This window comes from Vulpes vulpes, chromosome 1, assembly GCF_048418805.1.
Source record: "Vulpes vulpes isolate BD-2025 chromosome 1, VulVul3, whole genome shotgun sequence".
NCBI lineage: Eukaryota > Metazoa > Chordata > Mammalia > Carnivora > Canidae > Vulpes > Vulpes vulpes.
Genome location: NC_132780.1, coordinates 125018205 through 125036396, shown reverse-complemented (window position 1 = coordinate 125036396; position 18192 = coordinate 125018205). Strand labels below are relative to the sequence as shown.

The 18192-nt window shown below is 51.8% G+C and overlaps 1 protein-coding gene across 50 annotated transcripts in view; it reads right to left on the bottom strand.

The window, feature by feature from the left end:
* KALRN (kalirin RhoGEF kinase) overlaps nt 1-18192 on the bottom strand; it is a 656402-nt gene that overhangs the window by 134996 nt on the left and 503214 nt on the right. For all 50 annotated transcript variants that reach the window (XM_072725283.1, XM_072725286.1, XM_072725313.1 and 47 more), the window contains exon 34: nt 4045-4291. In XM_072725283.1, the coding sequence (XP_072581384.1) occupies nt 4045-4291 (247 nt within the window). The remainder of the gene's footprint in view (nt 1-4044; nt 4292-18192) is intronic.

Below are 18192 nucleotides of genomic sequence, written 5' to 3'. Positions count from 1 at the left end.
GAGCCAAAACCAAGAATGGGCTGCTCAACTGACTGCGCCACCCTGGCGCCCCAATTTTCTGTGGCTTTAAAAAAAAAGCCATCCTAATGGATATAAAATGATACCTCTTTATAGTATTGATTTCCAGTTCCCCAATTGTTAGTGAGGCTGCCCATGTTTCCATGAGCCTATTGGCCACTTGTATATTTTCTCTGGAGAAATGTCTATTGAGTCCTTTGCCCATTTTTAAATTAAATTGTTCTGCTGTTGTGTTGTAGGAGTTCTTTATGTAACTTGCATATTAGTCCCTTCTAAGTCTTTTTTAATGTCTCCTAGGAAAGGCTGCCAACCCCCTAAGGCAGGGACTCTCAACACTCATGGAATATCGGAATCACCAAGGAGCTGAAGAAATAGTGATACCCAGGACCTGGGTGGTTCTGAATTAACCGGTCTGCAGTGAGGTGTGAGGCATCAGAAGACCTTTAAAAAGTCTTCTCTGAGTGATTCTCAGACGTATCCAGACTTGAAACCATTGCTACAAAGTCTCTGCCCCTTAGGAGGCACCGCCCTCCCCTGCTCACTGCTGAGAAAGTGAGAGGGGATCGATTAGGAAGAGGAATGACCAGGTCCCCCAGTGCCCAAGCCCAGTGAGGGCGGCAGTGTGGCTGCAAGGTAATAGGAAAGGCAGGCCCCCCGCTTGGTCACACAGCCCTGTCATCAGTCCTGCCGCAGATGTATCAGAAGGAAACAACCAACCACTATCTCCTGAGAGGCACGGGAAGGAAAGACAAGAGAGGAGCCCGAGAGCTGCCCGGAAGCTCAATGGGCAGAGCGCGTGGTGGAGAGCTCTGGGCAGGGAGGTGGGAGCCTTGGTTCTCCTCCAGCTTTGCCATCCACTTTCCCTATGGCTTGTGAGAAGTCCCCTTGCTTTCCTGTGCCCAAAAGTGCTCCTAGAAGAAAGAAAACCAGGTAGTGCACTGGTCCTTGGTCCTGGCTATACCTTCGAGTCACCTAAGGAGCATTTAAAAAACACTGACCCTCGGGTCCCATGCCAGAAATTCTGAATCCGGTTGTTTTAGGTGGGGACTGGGCGTTGTCGTTTGGTAAAGCTTCCAGGTGATTCTATGCAGCTAGAGTTGAGAACCCTGGTCCGGTGGTCCTTCCAAGGACCCCCTTAGTGTGAACATTCCAAGGTTCTTCCACTTCCATCTCTGGGGGCGACAGTCATGGCCTGAGCACTCGTGTGGCACTTAGCATGTCCTATGATACCGCCCAGCTTTTCATAGCCCACAGGAGCACTGATCTGATGCTCTCTGCAAAGGCTAAGAGGACCAGTTTCCTTCTCAGAACTGAAAAACAGATTCTGACCTCTAGTGACACAAGATGAGGCCAACGTGTCCTATTCCACAACCCCCAGAAGAATATTTTATTCTCCATCCAGCTGTGTGGAGCTTGTAAGGGGAGCACCTGCTGGAGACAAATCAGCTGAGGGGAGAGGCCAGGTGGCCAGCAGGCAGCCTGCTGGAATGGGAGAAGGAGCCACTGACTTTCCGCTGAGAGCCCAAGGCTCCTGGCAGGCCCCGGAGAGGGAGGTGGCTTTCCAGGGCATGTGCTGAGTGTGCGTACTTGCAGCTGAGGCTGCGTCTGGGCCATGAGGGCTTCTCCACGGAGTCCTGACTGCCAGGCTTCGGACGCCTGCATATTCTGAGCCCACACGGCAAGAGGGCAGTGTGAGCTCACGGGCCGCCCTCTCAATGCCAGGCTCACCGGCCTATGCTTGGAGAGAGAGACCAGCCTGCAAACAGAGCCCAGGAAATGGGGGGTAGGCCCTTGTAGGGTACTGCCGGCTGGTGCAGAGAGCTGGAAAGTTCCAAGCCTGCCTCCCTCCCTACTTTCTCTCTCCCATCCTTCCTCCCTGGTATCTTGTTTAACTCTCCACCAATCCGTCTCCCTGGAGAGCTCTCGCCCTGAAGGCCTCTGGGTCACACACCCCCGCTGATTGCTCTCTGCTTCTCCACTGTGGCTTTGCTGTTGTCACCCAGCTGGGTGGGAGCGAGGAGGGGACGCAGGGGAGGCCGGGCCTACGGCAGGAAGTCTCAGCTCGGGGACCCCTGGGTGGCTCAGCGGTTTAGTGCCGCCTTCAGCTTTAGGGCCTGATCCTGGAATCCCGAGATCGAGTCCCATGTCGGGCTCCCTGCAGGGAGCCTGCCTGTGTCTCTGCCTCTCTCTCTCTCTCTCTGTATCTCTCATAAATAAATAAATAAATAAATAAATAAATAAATAAATAAATAAAATAAAAAATAAAATAAATAAAATAAAATAAAATAAAATAAAATAAAATAAAATAAAAGGAAGTCTCAGCTCTTCTCTGGAAGTAGAGTCCTTCCTGATAGAACCACCTGCACCTGCAGACCTTCCCTGGCACATGAGGTTCTGTCCTTGGTCTTGTCTCCAAAGACGGGGGTCTCTAGACTGGATGTGTAAGTCTGTAGCTATTTTGCTGAATAACCGATGACAAATGATGTCACAACTACAACTTATCATGACAACTACCACGTATTGCGTGCGTGCCAGGCACTGCTTGAACTTTACATCATCCACCCTCGCAATTCTGCCCCCTTGTGCCCCCGTTTTCCCTCGGTCAGACTTCAAAGAGAACCACATTCCTGGGGTCAGGGATCTTGTCTTCCCTAGTACCACAAGTTTCTCCAGTGGCTACTTCAAAGCGTACGTACTTGCAGTATCCACAATTTCCTGACACCATCCCTCCTCAGTCTTCAGAGAAAAGGGGGGAGGAGCAGGTGATGGCCAAACTGGGGGAAGCTGACACAGGGGTGTGTATGTGTGTGTGGACGGAAGAGAACCAGGTTTTAGTTAAAATCCAACTCCTTGAAGGAGTCGGGCAGCCCTCATAAGGCAACCTGTACCGCCATCTGGTGGACGAGAGGAAGGCCGGCTTTGGAGGTAGACCAGATGGAATTTGAGAATCGGGACCATTTTGGACATTTCATCAGCTCCCAGTACCCATCAGGAGGTCTGTAGCGGGTCTCTGTGGTGACCCTGGTGTCCCTGCCTCCCAACACGTCCCTACCCTCTTCCCATTTCATAAATACCCAGCACGGGTCTGTGCAGAAGGCACCTGTAGATCCTGTGACCAGTCAAGAAAATCAGCTCAGAACCAGGAGAACTTGGTCTCACCCTCTGGGCCTCCGTTTGCTCAATGTACAATGACTGGCTTCAGAGGCCCTGCTGGCCTTGTCTTTCGAGGTTAGTGGTTGTCATACTGGAGTGAGCACCAAAGTCCTTCGGAGAGCTTGTCAACACAGACCGCTAGTCCCCGCCCCAGTGTGTCTGACCCCGGAGGTCTGGAGTGGTGCCTGAGAACGTGCATTTCTAAAAGTTCCCGAGGGATGCTGATGCTGCCGATCCACAGGCGCCCCCCTTGCCCCGCCCCGCCTTGGAGAACAGAACCACGGTTCTGAATAGTTCGGCCTCCTTGGTGTGAGGGAAAAAGTGAATAAACGAGCAGAGAATTCATATAAAATAAATAACACGGAGCTTATACACATCAGAAGCCAGGGCTCAAATAACTTATCCCCATTCGAGCCCCATGAATAAGTGTCTGGAACCCTGGCAGGGCCGAGGGGAGGGCCAGGCCCGACTCAGCAGTGCCGTGTGCTGGTCCGGGGTTTGCCCGGAGCCCCTGCGTGAGCACGGGCACTGGGGCGGGGGTCGGGGGGGCTCAGCATGGCTCTGGAGCGGGGGTGTGGGTGGCGCAGAAGGGGGAAGGCTGGGCGCCGGCCGGAGGACACTTCCCCGGTGCAGCGGGAGAGCTGGATGAGGACTCGGGGCCACCCAATCCAGCTTGCACTTGAACAGGAAACGGACTCACAAAAGTGACCCGAGACCTTCCCATAGTCGCAGGTAGCTGTTTCTCCGAGTTCCCAACCCGCTCCCTTCACAAGCAGGTGTCAGAGGTCAAACCGGTTCATGAGACACGTTAGTTCCAGGACATTCTGGGGCCAGCGGCCTTGAGCCCGAGCCCGCCCCCTCGCGTCCCCCTACCTTTGACCAAGGGGAAGAAGCAGTCCATCTCCACGCTGCTTCGGGAGTGGGAGATGCACAGGGCGCTGCTGGGCACCAGGCCCTCCTGTGGGGGGCTCCGCTCCGTGGTGCGCACCAGACACCAGCCGGGCCGCTCGCTGGGCCGCTCCAGCAGCTCCACCGTCTGTCCCACCTGGATGGTCAGCTCGCTGCTGTGGCCCGCGCTGAAGTCCTGGAGGACCACGGTCAACTCACATCCACCAGAGAGCTTGGGGGGGGTGGAGCGAAATGTGAGGGGTGGAGGGAGGGGGCGGTGGGCAGGAGGGGAGGGAGGAAGGATGCAGGTGGAGGAGGAGGAGGAGGAGGAGGAGGAGGAGGAGAGGAAGGAAAGGGGAGAGATGGGAGCCGGAGCGGAAAGGAGGCAGGAGATGGCACAGGGAGTTGGGAGCAGGAAAGAAAACAAGAGAATAAAGTAATTGGCACGTGCCCCAGGTGCCACCGCAGGCTGGAGCCCGCCAGGCCCAGCTTGACCCCAATGCCCCCTGCCCGCCTGGAGTTACTCTCCTTCTCCGGGGCCAAGCTTCCCGCTGACGGTGCCCTGCACCCCCTTCCCCAGTTGTCTCCTTGCTTCTTCCCAGGGTGCTCCCCGTGCCACCCCCCCACCCCAGGGCCCACCCTCCGACTTACTGGGCACCACTTCTGATTCACTCCCTCTTCCCGCTGCTACCTGGAGTCTGGAGATCATGCAAGAGCTGACCTCCTGCGTCCCAAGCTTTGTAGCCTTGACCCTCCCCCCACCCCTAGTTGGAGCCCTCGCAGGGAAACAGAGGCTCCGGTGACACAAAAAAGACGGAGCCAGCAAGTGGCAGGAGAAGGAGAATCGGAGGATCTGGTTTACCTTCAGCCCAGCCACTGGGGCCCAGGGAACAGGATGGGAAGGAGGAAGGCGGGTCGCGTCCTTAGGAACCCTACCTCAGGGCCCCATCCCGCCCTCCCCTGGGCCTGGCTCTTCCCCACGGCACTGGCTCTGGGGCAGAACCAATAAAAGTGGGGAGAGAGGCCCCGGGGGTAAGAACAGCCTCCCTTTGACCTGAACACCCAGACTTTCACTTTCCACCATGAGAAACCACTGGCTCTTAGTTTCTCTCACAGAGCGAAGCACAAAGCCTCTCTCTTGAAAGAGCAGCTGCACTTAGGGGCAGAACAAGGGAAGAGAAGGGGCGAGATGGGGACCCGGGGGCCCAGCTGGGCAGCCTGTTCTCCCCAAGGTTCTGCGACAGTGGCTCAGTGGGAAAGTCCTCCCTGCCGCCTCAGGGAGGTGGCCTGTCTGTGCGTCCCCGAGGGCACCCCCTCCCCCCACCCCGCCCCAGGCCTGCGCGGCCTGCACCAGCTGCTGCTGACGCACCAGCCCCTACAGCCGAGCCAGGGCGCACGCATCCAGCATCCCACATCCCGGGAGGCTTCTGCGAGCATCCCGAGCATCCCGGCAGGGAGAGAAGCAACAGGCCCGCCAGGACCAGCAGCTCAGCATTCAGGACCGTGAGAACTTCCTACTAAAGGAACTTGAATGTCACAGTGGGCTCCAGAAGGTCATGTGCCTCATCAGACCGACAGTTCTACCATGTGTCGCCCCCCCAGCCCTGAGCGGGGAGGCTGCTCAAGGCCCACGTCTGCGGATGGGCACCGTCCTGCCATTGAGATCGCATCAGGAAGTGACACTGGCCGGACGGAAGGCGGGAGGGGGAAGGAGACAGAAGAAGCAAACACGCTTCTTGGCTCATTTTTCCATTTCCCTTCCCTGGTGCCACTAAATGCACGGACTCCACCCGCGTCCCCCTCCCGGGCTCCCTTCCCTAAAGCACCGTCCTGAGAAGGGCGGTGTGGGAGGCTGAGACGCAGGGTGCTCTCACAGGAACCCTCCACTTGATCCTCACAACCACCAGGTGGTGTTGCCATCTCTGCCTCACCCATCAAGACCTTTAAATTCGGAAACACCAAGATCATTGGTTGGAACAAAGAGCGGGCATAAAAAATAACCTACGGAGTTTATTTGCATAGGCAGCTGCCTTTGCTGGTTTCTCGCTTACCCGACCCCGCCCCCCCCCCCCCCCCCCCCCGCCCCCAACACAGGTCATGATTCAGGAGGCCTACGGACACATAGTTTTAGCAAGACTCCCCCAACTCATGATTCTGCACGAGGGGGCCCTGAGATACAGCCTGAGAAACACTGGCTACATGATTTCCCATGGTCACCCAGCTGCACTGAGCCCAGCCCTTGACCACAAATCCCATGTCTTTACACCACATACCAGAGCAAATTATACACAAGTTCTAGGTATGTTTGTGGTTGGAGGGGGTGGGAGGCAGGTGGAGAGAAGACCACTGGCCTGAGTTACTGGTCCTCTCAGGGCTGGCTTGGCCTACTTCAAGTTGCTTTCACTTTTTGGCCAGTCTCTGCTACACAGGAGCACCCACACCACCGGATCACAAGGTCCGCTGAGTTAATGTCACTGATGTTCTATTTCATTTTTTTCCTCAGTGGCTGGTGGCATCCCTAAACTGATTCTACTTTCCACTACTGGAGCTTTGTAGAATTTGCAAATTCCATTTGTAGAATGTTAGACTAGATGACCACAAAATTTCCTGCCAACCCTGAGAATTTATTTCTATCACCAGGCTCCTAGGCTTCAGGGGAGCCCTTCGTGCGTGCCAACCTCAGGATTCTTTCCCAACGTCAAGTGTGCGCAAGGCCCAAGATGCAACCTGCAGCCCTTCCAGGGATAGAAACGGCCCTTTTGCAGACTGTTGCAGCAGAGCAGAGGGAGCCTGAGGCTCTGGTTGCAAACATATCATCAGATACAAGACCCACTGCCTCCTTGGACAAGTGACAGCTAGACCCACCCACAGGCAGGTGGGGGCTGCAGTAGGGAGTGTGCGAGGGCGAAGAGCCAGGCTACGTGCTTCTATAATTCAAAGATCAAGAGAAACCTGGAAAACACCAGTAGATGGTGGTTTTTGCTTCCCGTGGGCTGCCCAGGCCAGACAGAGGAGAGAGTGGAGGAGAGATGATCAACAGGTACTTTCTCTGGCGCTCACAGACCCAGACAGGAACGATTATGGTTCAAATATAGGATGAACGTCCTGGTTTGCTTCACCTCCGTGGCGTGGTCAAAGAGATGTACCACACTCGGTCCCTGCTGCGTGCGTGGCAGGAAGGGAGTCCAAACCTGGCCGCCAGGGCTCAGGAGAAGCGAACGAGCCGGTGGTCACGCAGAGCTGCCCCTGAAACCATCCCTCCTCCTCCTCCCCGCAGAGCAACGGGGAAGCTTCGGGCTGCCCAGGGGACTCCGAGGGTCACACCGAGAAACGCTGCTTCAGAGAAGCCAGGACTGGAGTCAGTACTGGAATGTTCCCTTGCCACGTAGAGGAGGGGTCAAGGGCAGAGAGGTCAAAAGACCTTTGAGGAATCTTGGAACCCTTAAAACATTTGTACTTGAAATCTTCAAAATAATTCATTTTTGGGACACCTGGGTGGCTCAGAAGTTGAGCGTCTGCCTTCGGCTCAGGGTGTGACCCTGGGTCCTGGAATCGAGTCCCACATCCGGCTCTGCATGGAGCCTGCTTCTCCCACTGCCTGTGTCTCTGCCTCTCTCTCTGTGTTTCTCAATAAATAAATAATATTTTAAAAAAATAATTCATTCATGCCTCCCGCTTTAAGCCTTCTCTTGGACTGTGATGAGTCACACCACCTACTGACATTAATTATATAGATAGACTGTGCCCCTCATTAACTAATAAAAACCAAATCCCATCACAAATACTAAATGAGGAGTTTCTTGGAAAAGTACATGTGCAGCTTTCTTTCTGTCCAGTTCTGCTGTGTCTGCTCCGCTGTCTCCTGGGGTCCCAGGGTCATTACTTTCTCTTCTCCCACCCAGAAAGGACCAGTGACCATGCCCCCACTTTCACCACTGTCCCTCACCTCACTCTCTCTACTGTCCCCTTGGCAGCACAGGGGCACATTCACAAAGTCCCCACTTCTTGCCCTGAGCTAAATCTCTGCCCCAGAAATTTAAACAGGTCTTCAGAGAATGGGGTGCCAACAACAGCTGTTTTCACCTCGTTCTCCCCCCCCCGCCCCCCCCCCCCCCCCCCCCCCGCAGCCTTTAAGAACTGCTTCCATGTCCTCTGCAAATCTTTCAAACGTTGTCTTGGTGAACCCTGTTCCTATTGTCCGGGCATCCTCTGGCTGAAACCAGGGGGGTACGGAGGGAGGGCGCTGACCTCTCACCACCGCAGAGGTCCCAGGTGATTGGACGGGTGTCAGGAAGGGCCCTCACACCCTGCTCAAAGCTCCAAGGCTGCCTCAGATTTGTACTGTTGATTTTCAAACTATTGGCAATGGATGCTCAACCTCCAATCTACTAGTTCGATCCCATTCTAGATTCAAAGACCAAACTCGCTCCCAGGAGGGAAATGCTGGGAGCCTTGAGCAGGTGCACAGACTCTCAGGGTGAAGTCAGGTGTTTCTGAGTCTTCTCTGGCAGCGCACCTCAGTTTCTATGAACCTAATTGCCTTCACTGTGACCCCCACCCCCACAGTCTCTGACCCTGCCCCTTCCTGGGCCCTTCTCAGGCATTTTCTTTGCCTGGCTCCCTAGGGCCTTGGGGGCAAGGGGGCTGCTAAACCTTTCTGATGCTAATCGCTTAGATTTCTGCCCAGCCCACCCAGCTCCACCTTGCTGCTGAGTCATCAGCTGGTTCTCCTCCCCTGACTTTGCCAGCCTCTTCCTTTCTGGGTCCCCGGCTACTTCCTACTTCTGGTGGAACCTGTTCCCCCGATGCCCAGTCCCTGGGTGGACTTTGTCCTCCCCGCTCTGAGGTGCTCTGGTCGGCCTCTTTCCAGCAGCTACCACTACACACACACAGGAGACTTCATAACCACCCTTGTTCCTATTCATATTCACCAGAAATGATTGCTTTCATTTAGGTCCATTCTTGCTTGATTACTACGTGGAGACTGATTGAACCTCCTTCGTGTATAAACAGCGTGAGCGAGATTAACCCTAAGAACTTCCTCATGTTATGGAAAAAGATCTGATTATTCCCTGCGGGAGTTTCCAGCGATATTCCCAGGGGTAGAACACGACGTGCCCAGCATTCTACTGTTGTTGTTCTAGGCCCTCGGCTTCTGCCTGCCTGTGTCTCCACCAGATTCTCCTGAAGGCTATGGACTCTGGAGCCCCTCACCGGCTGTGTGACCAGGAGCAAGTCACTTGACTTCTTGGTCTCAGTTTCCACATCTGTGGAATGGGGATAGAACAGCATCTTCTTCATAGGTTGGTACGAAGATTAAAGGAGATGATTCTTTTTTAACTAGGCTCCATGCCCAACACGGGGCTTGAATTCATAAGCCTGAGATTGAGAGTCACATGCTCTACTGACTGAGCCAGCCAGGCCCCCCAATGAGATGATATTTTTGAAAAGATTTTTATTTATTTATTTCGAGAGAAAAAGCACATGGGTGTGTGTGTGGGGGGAGGGCAGTCAACAGAGGGAGAGAAACAATCCCAAGCAAACTCCATGCTGAGCCCAATGTGGGGCTCGATCTCACTGCTCTGAGATCATGACCTGAGTCGAAATCAAGAGTCAGACGTTCAACTGAGAACCACTCACACGTCCCGAGATAATATTTTTAAAGCGCTTAGGACAGTGTCATCAACAGACTTAGTTCTCCAAATGCTTGTTTACAAATCAATTCTAGCAGTAAGTTAGGAGTAGAGAAGAAATAGAAAAAATGGGGATAGACTGAACCAGCTGTAAATAGGCATGTAAATTATCTCAGAAGTAAATCAGATCTTTTACCTTTTCTATAATTTTAATGCACTCTTGCCCTAACCTGGGGTAACTAGAAGAACTGGCCTGAAAGCTTCTAGGGAAGGTGACTCAGATGCCTTTAAGGTTCTCCCAACTTGGGGCAGCTGAGTGGCTCAGTGGTCTGCCTCTGGTTCAGGTTGTGATCCTGGGGTCCTGAGATCGAGTCCCGCATCAGCCTCCCTGCATGAAGCCTGCTTCTCCCTCTGCCTGTGTCTCTACCTCTCTCTCTGTGTCTCTCATGAATAAATAGATTAAATTTTTTTTAAAAAAGGGGTCCCTCAACTCAGCACAAGTTTTTTCTGCAAAAAAACAAGGGGATGGTGGGATCCTGGATCCCTTTATGGAAAATGAGGATTCATTCTGCATTGCTTCCCATGCACTGTCCATCTGAAGAACACTCCAGGAGTCTGACAACGGCCCACAACACCTGCTGCCCGAGCCGACGTGAGCCAAAGGGAGATGCTCAACCACCTGAGCCACCCAGGCGTCCCAGGATAGCCGCTTTAAAATCCTGTCCTCACACTCCTGTGAAATTCAGATGAGCTCTTTAGAAAGGAGGTCTCTTTACATGGGTTTAGTGCTCTGTTTCTACCCTGATTGAGATTTGAAACAGGTGTAAAACAATGTCTGGGCAGCGAGGGACACTGCTGTGGAGCCCTGGGATGCCTTCAGCTGGAAGGTAGCCTGTGTTGCTGCCAAGTCCAATGAAGAGTCTAACGCTGATGATTGGCTTCAGTTTTGTTCGCTGGAGCTGGGGCCCCTCTGACTGCAACTGACGGAGCTATTTAGTTTAGTTGGTTCCTCCAGGGTGAGATGGAAGGCGGAGCCACAGAGAGGCACAGGGTGGTCTGCAGTGAGTAGAGATCTCAAGAATTGTGTAGAAATGAATAGCGGGAAGAATGCAGGAGCGGGGAATCAGGAGGCCTGGTGCTGGTGCAGGTTTTACTTGTGTGTGACATTGGGAAAATCCCTTCCCCTCTCTGCACCTGAACTTCCTCATTTTTCAGATAAGGAAATTGGATTTCAGGGGCCCTTTGGGTGTTAATATTCTATGGGTGAAGTAGTTCACTCATTAACACCCAATCTGTTTAATTTTTTTTTTGGAATACTTATTAACTTATCTTTAACAAGCTGTTTATTTATTTGTTGCCATATCACACAGACAAATATAAGGTCCAGGAGGGCAGAAGCCTTCTCCGTCTTCCTCACTGTCACATCTCCTGTGTCTAGAGTGACACGTTGTACAGAGCAGGCGATCAACAAATACTCATTGAATGCCCGAGTGAACGAAGCCCTCAAGCTATTGCCTGGTATGTAGCTGCGACGAGTGGCTGCAATGCCTGATGTCTCTCACACTGGCTGCCCACCTCTTTTTGTCAGTGAGTTCCAGATCCCACAGTTGATTTATTTGGGACCCCTTTTTGAAAAAAAAAATCTTTTTTTAAAAGATTTTATTTATTTATTCATGAGTGACACACAGGGAGAGGCAGAGACACAGGCAGAGGGAGATGCAGGCTCCATGCATCAGGGAGCCCAACGTGGGACTTGATCCCAGGATCCCAGGATCACGCCCTGGGCCCAAGGCAGATGCTCAACCACTGAGCCACCACCCAGGGGCCACCCTTTTTGAAAAATTATCTTATCCTTCAATCATTTGCCTATCTATATCTTCATTAATTCCTAAATCTGATAAAAATGACACAAGGGGGTTAAGATATAAAGTACCAAGAACAAATAGAATGAGAGGTGAGAGTTAGACAAGAGAAGTCAATATATTTTTGAATAACAGGAAGTCCCTGCAAGACTGGATTCTGGCCCAGTAGAACGGAGAGGCAATACAAGCTCCTGCCATTAGCCCGGCACGACCCTGGGAAAGGCTTGGGAAGTGGAAGGACCAGGCTGCACTGAGGGTCAGAGTACAGGTGGCACTAGAAAGGGAAGAGGGGTTGTGAAGGGAGTAGACCCCTGGGTCCCTCCTCTATGTGATATACACCTGCCTGAAAAATTGAAATCCATTGAAGGCCCACATACAGAACAGGGAGATGGCCACCATCCTTGATCTTGCTGTTTCCCAGGACACTGACAGCCAAATAGGAACGTTTTGTGCAGATCCGAGGATCTTTCATTGGAGAAACCAAAAAGATGTGGCGATACTCAAGTTCTGACATTTGGAGATCCCTCCCTCCACTGCAGAGCGACATTTCCCAGTAAATACTCTCCTTCGATCACACGGAGTATCCACTCAGCTTTTTTGGTGCCTCATTCATAAATATGAATATGATTCAGCCAAAGATCACCAGACTTTGCAGAAAAGCCCCTCCGACGGAGACCAAGTTAAACCAACAAAAAGGGTCAGGCACTCAGAGGAAACAAAATGCAGGCAGGACCACAAACCTCCACAGACACCGTAATATCCTCAGAGAGGTAAGGAATGTGTTAGATCCATGAAAAAGGATGGAGCTGCTGCAGAAAGGGGGGAACGTTACAGAATGAGAAGTTAGCAATACGGTTGAAATGAAACACGTCACACGTGAGTTGGAAGATAAAGTCAAAGAAATTTTCCAGAGAGTAGAACAAGAACAGAGAGAGGAAAATAAGAGAGAAGATGTAAGAAAATGAAAGAATCGACCTCACAAGTACGAGACCGACAGGATGAAAAGGAATAAATCGTGCAGAACAATTCCCAGGACCCAAAGGGCTCACGCTGCCACACGGGTACACTGCTCCAAGCGCCCGCTGTGATTAATTTTGCAAAGACCTACTCTAAAGCACAGTGTCAGGACCAGCGGCAGTGAAGGGGGCGTTCCAAAAGCTTTCAGGGAGAGAGGAGGAAAAAGTCAGGTGACACCCAACAAATCAAGAATCATAAGGACAGCAGTTTTCAACGACCACCTTAGGGTGTTAAAGAAAATGGAGCCATTCCTTCAACATTCTGAGTGGCAATTATTACCAACTTAGAAGTCTGTGTCCAGGGGATCCCTGGGTGGCTCAGCAGTTTAGCGCCTGCCTTTGGCCCAGGGTGCAATCCTGGAGTCCCGGGATCGAATCCCACGTCGGGCTCCCGGCATGGAGCCTGCTTCTCCCTCCTCCTGTGTCTCTGCCTCTCTCTCTCTCTCTATGTCTATCATAAATAAATAAATAAATAAATCTTAAAAAAAAGAAAAAAGAAAAAGAAGTCTGTGTCCAAACAGTCAGGATGAGGGCACATGAAAGGCCTTTGTAGACTTTCAAGGTCTCAGAAATTTGCCTCGATAAGCATTCAGTGAGTGGCAACCGTTATGATTAGCATGTCGGCCTCTCGATTTTTCTCTTTCCTTCTGTTTATTTCGGTTTTTGGTTTCTCTTAATGTGATGTGCCTTTGATAGATATGAATTAAAATTAATCCCTTCAAACCCCCTGCCCGCCCCCCTTTTTTTTAAAGCAGACACAGTCTGCTGTAGGCAGACTAAGCCAGCACTCACTCCTAGGCCTAGACACTCTATTTCCATCAATGTGGTCCGAGAGTCTTCTGTTGCCTGGCTTCTCCGGAGCATGCAGCCTCCTAAAGAGCCCAATCCGAGGGTCTTCTCGAGCTAGCTTCTTTCCTTTCTGTACTTGAGGCTTTAGCTCAGAGAATTATCTATCTTTGTTAACTTCAAACTTTGGGCTAACGCGTATCCTGGACCCTCTCATCTATCAGATTAGCGATTCCTTCCAGTTTTGTGGCATCTGCAAACTTGAAATGCTCCAGTGTATTCATCCAAGTGAGAGGCAGCCATGGAGAACGAGGTAGGGACGAGGACAGGGCTCATACCCACTACGCCTAGGCTCCTAGCGGACAGGCACCCTCCACCCAGAGGGGGAGCTAGATTTGCTCTGAGTGGATGTTACAAGGATCTCAGATCTGGCTTAATTTAATGTTTATTCGTTTGTTCATCCAACAAGAATTTATCGAATGCTGGAGGGTCAGAGCTCTCCAAGGAGGGAGGGAGGAAATGCAAACTGATTGCACATTCTCTCTGCCCCTTATCTCTGTGCTCCCTGGGCAGGCTTCAGGGACCATCTAGGCCGGGCAGGAGCTGTCAGCAGCTGCGGCTGGGAGGATGCACCGCCTGCCAATGAATGCAGGCCTCTGCAACCTTCACCTCTAGTCTGGAGATAAGGGTCCTGACCAGGGGGGCGGGGTGTCTCTCGGCTCCCTTGTGTTTCCCTGAGCTGCCTTTACTTTCTGATTCTAAGAACCTGGGCAGGAGGGCACTTTCCTGCAATACACGCTGGAGCTGGGGAAGGAGGAAAGAGCCCACAGGAAAACCCAAGGTTACCTGCAGCAGAGGCCTGAGAGTGGCGGCTGGGAGAGACCCGGGGATTACAAAGAGCTGCCCTCTTGGTAGAGAGAAGATGAGAAGTTGTGGGCTGCCCTCAGGCATTCTGGCAAATGGTGCTCCGTGCTATCAGGCCACACTGACAGCACAATTGAGCTCCAGGGGCAATCTGGCCAAAGACCGGACAGGATTCCAGAGAAGTGCACAAGGTCACCTGACCTCAGGTATTCAGATGTGGATCACCACTTTCCATTTGCAGGACACTGGGTCTGGAGTCAGCCCGCTAGGTTTGAGTCTGCGTCCACTGTCACCATTTCTATAACCTTAAGTGAGTTAATTGGCCTCTCTTTGGCTAATCTTCCTTATCTATAAAATAGGGAACACATGAGTCATTGCAAAGATTCCACGAGTTCACAGGCGTAAACCCTGACATGCTCAATAAATGTTATCTATTGTTTAACCAGTAATCACAACTTGGAACGTACCCAGGGCGTGTTTCCTGCACTAACGTTGTGTGCCCGGAGTAGAGAAATCCATTTCTTTTTTTTTTTTTAAATTTATGATAGTCACAGAGAGAGAGAGAGAGGCAGAGATATAGGCAGAGGGAGAAGCAGGCTCCATGCACCGGGAGCCCGATGTGGGATTCGATCCCAGGTCTCCAGGATCGCGCCCTGGGCCAAAGGCAGGTGCCAAACCGCTGCGCCACCCAGGGATCCCGAGAAATCCATTTCTAAGCCATCCTTAGTGATACATATTGAGAGAGACTGAGAGACTGGAAAAAATAAATAAAAGCAGGCCCAGGGGTAAAATAAATAAAATATAAATAAGATAAAAAAATAAATAAATAAAAGCAGGCCCAGGGGTAAAATAAATAAAATAAAAATAAAATAAAAAATAAACAAATAAAAGCAAGCCCAGGGGTAAAAGGTGTAGGGTACGATTTAGGTTACAATTTCCCTTTGTAGAGCCATGGATATGAACTTCGCTTCTCTTCCTGCAGGAGGGCTCCTAGACAAACAACAGGCCACAGCAGGCTGGGAAGGGTTTCTTGGAACTTTCAGCCAGACCAGGTGAATAGCATGTTTACACCGAGGGGACAGGGTAGAGGTTGAGAGGTCCGCTGGCGCAGAGAGACTTGGCAAAGTAACCCCCGGACGGAGGCCCTTCTCCCGCCGGCTGCCCAGAGAGCACCTGTCAGCCTGGCCGGTATTCGGCGATCTAAGCACAGGGGGCAAGTCTGCCAGGACCAGACTGAGAAGAGGGCGTAGGGGAAGTTCAGGAGTGAGCTGCTGAGGGCCCGGGAGGGGAACCCGTCTCAGCAAAGAGGCCAGCCCGCTGCTGGCGGCACGTTCCGAAGAAGCACCTTCTACATGCTTCGCTCAGCGCCAAGGCCCAGAGTCACCAGCTGGTTAATTCCTCTTTTCAAGCAAAATAAGACGACGATACGCACCTGTGGGGCCCTTCCCGAGACTCACGGGCGTCAATCTGACCCTCACAGGTCAGATTCTGACTCCGATCCTTTAAGCTAGCAGTCGGATCTGATGCTACAGATGAGGAAACCGAGGCTCAGATAGGTGAACTGTCTTGCTCAGGATCACACAGCAGAAAACCACAGAAGCAGGACCCCAGGTCTTATGAGTCCGGTTATGCCACCCACGTACTTATTTGCTTTCTCACCAGCCAGCCCCTGAGCTGTGCACCAGGGCACAGAGGGTCGAGGCAGACCGTCCTGACGGCCTCGCCACCGCCAAGCTTGTTGTCCACTGGGGAACCTCATACGAACACCCCACATGCGACAACAGGGGAGTGCGGGGTGCTGGCCCAAGGATGAGGCAGGGGGTCCCTCATGAAGTGATTTGCTCTTCCCATTGCTAACTCACAGGACTGCCCCACCAGGCGCTGCCACGGCTGTCTCCCCTCAGGGCTGCTGTGCTATTAGCTTCGTCACCTGCCCTTGGCCGTGACCTTTGACAAGAGCTTACCTACCAGCCAGTGAGATCCCAGAGCACCTGCCCTGCCTTATGCCAGCCTCTCAGCTTCCTTACTACCCGGCCACCCCCCGCTGTAGTGGGGACTGGCGGGGATGCCAGCTGTCCAGCTGAACGATCCAGAACATGTGCCCAGCAGCTAATGAAGGGGTTCCCAGAGTCTTCACAGTGTCGTCCTTATAAATTGTCCAGTTTTTGCCCTCAGTGAATGACAGACTTTCCCTTATCCCTGATCCCATCAGTGTGAAGAAGGGGCTTTATCTGGCCCACAGTTCTTTCTTGTCCACACTTACCCATTTATTGAGTCCTAATGGGATTTTCTGCTTTCTGCTGCTCGTTTTGCTCTGGGACTGACTGCCACCCTCCGTCTCATGTCAGGTTCATGACACTGGATCTTTCTTATCACCACTTCCCCACGTGGTTACCAACTAACTATCAGAGTGTGCCCTTTGGACACTGCTTACTACCTGTTCCCTTGACCCTGTGCATGATCTATGACTCAGTTCCGTCCTAAAGACCTCTTCACTTTCCCTTTCACATCAGCTCTCCGGGAACAAAGGGGCCAAAAGCACAAGTCCAGTGGTGCAACGTGGCCACTAGAGGGAAGCAAAAGCTAGGAGTTGCTAAAGGAACTGGCCACACTTGGGTTGCTAGAACCCAGGCTGGACCCTACCCTGGATGGAGTACCCCACCGGCCCACCTGCACGGGAAACACACGGACAATTGCATAGTGCCTGGTGCAGGGTAAGTGTTCAACAGGTGCTTCCTGGATGAAATTCCTAGTTTTAGAAATGAGAAAGTAAGTGATGTGATCACAAAACTAATTGGTGTGAGGGTCTCTTCCCCGTCCTCAGGACAGCGTGCCATTCCATCACCTAGTACGTCGGCCCTCCTCCTCCTCTTCCTTCTTCCCTGCTCCTCCTCTGTGGTTCAACTTAGGTAAACTCCCTACCTATCCAAGTTCATTTCTGAAACATTTCTGGATAAACAGTAGTTAGAGAGACACTGTTTTCTCCATCCCTTACATCTAATTGGTCACTGAGTCCTGCCAGGTTATTAAAAAATCTTTCTCTGGTTTTCCGGGCAGCTCCCTTGCCGTTGCAGGCCCTCATCAGCCACCTCACTACCTCCTTATGGTCTCTTCTCTCCCATGCTCCACCCACCTGTACTCTATGATTTGAGAATTTACATAGACTTTGCCCTGTCTGCTTCTTAAAATCTATCAGCCTCCTCCAGGCATTCACAGCTCGTCATGAACCTCCCCAGCCACCTGCTCAACTACCTACCAATAGATTTGCTCTGTTTGATGTTTTGAAGGTGCCCTGAATACGTCCTGGTCATTTCTGCCTCTGGACTTCTCTTGATGGGCGACATTCCATTGGAAAGATTCCCTTTTCCTCTTCAGACCCTACCTTCCCCACCGTCAAAGATCAATACACAGCTCTAGATTCCCCAGTATCTCACATGTTCTTGGCAGTGGTCTCCAAAAAGGGCTTTCCTCTTCCTGGGACTAATCCCCTCTGTCCTGTGCATTTAGATACTCAAGCAATCAGAAAGATCTTCACTTTGGGTGGCTTGTGTGTATATTACAGAATGTTTTATTTCCTGGCTACTTGGCTTAGTGACTGAATAACCAAGTTTTTTTTTTTTTTTTAAGATTCTTTTTAAAAAAATCTATTTGAGAGAGTGAGAAAGAGATCACGAGCACGGGGGAAGGGGAGGGGGAGAAGGAGACTCCCCTCATTGGGCAGGGGGCCCGATGCAGGACTCAACCCCAGGACCCTGGAATCCTGACCTGAGCCAAAGGCAGATGCTTAACCCACCGAGCCACCCACGTGCTCCTGAATAATCATGTTGAAATTGCCTTCTTTATCAACTTTCTCCTATTCTAGGGCATTGTATCAACCATGGGACATCCCAGAGCTCCGTGTTTGGTACCAGACAAAATTATTGTGTGTGGGACTTTGTAGCATTTTTCTTCATAATTTTTAGTTTCTTGAAT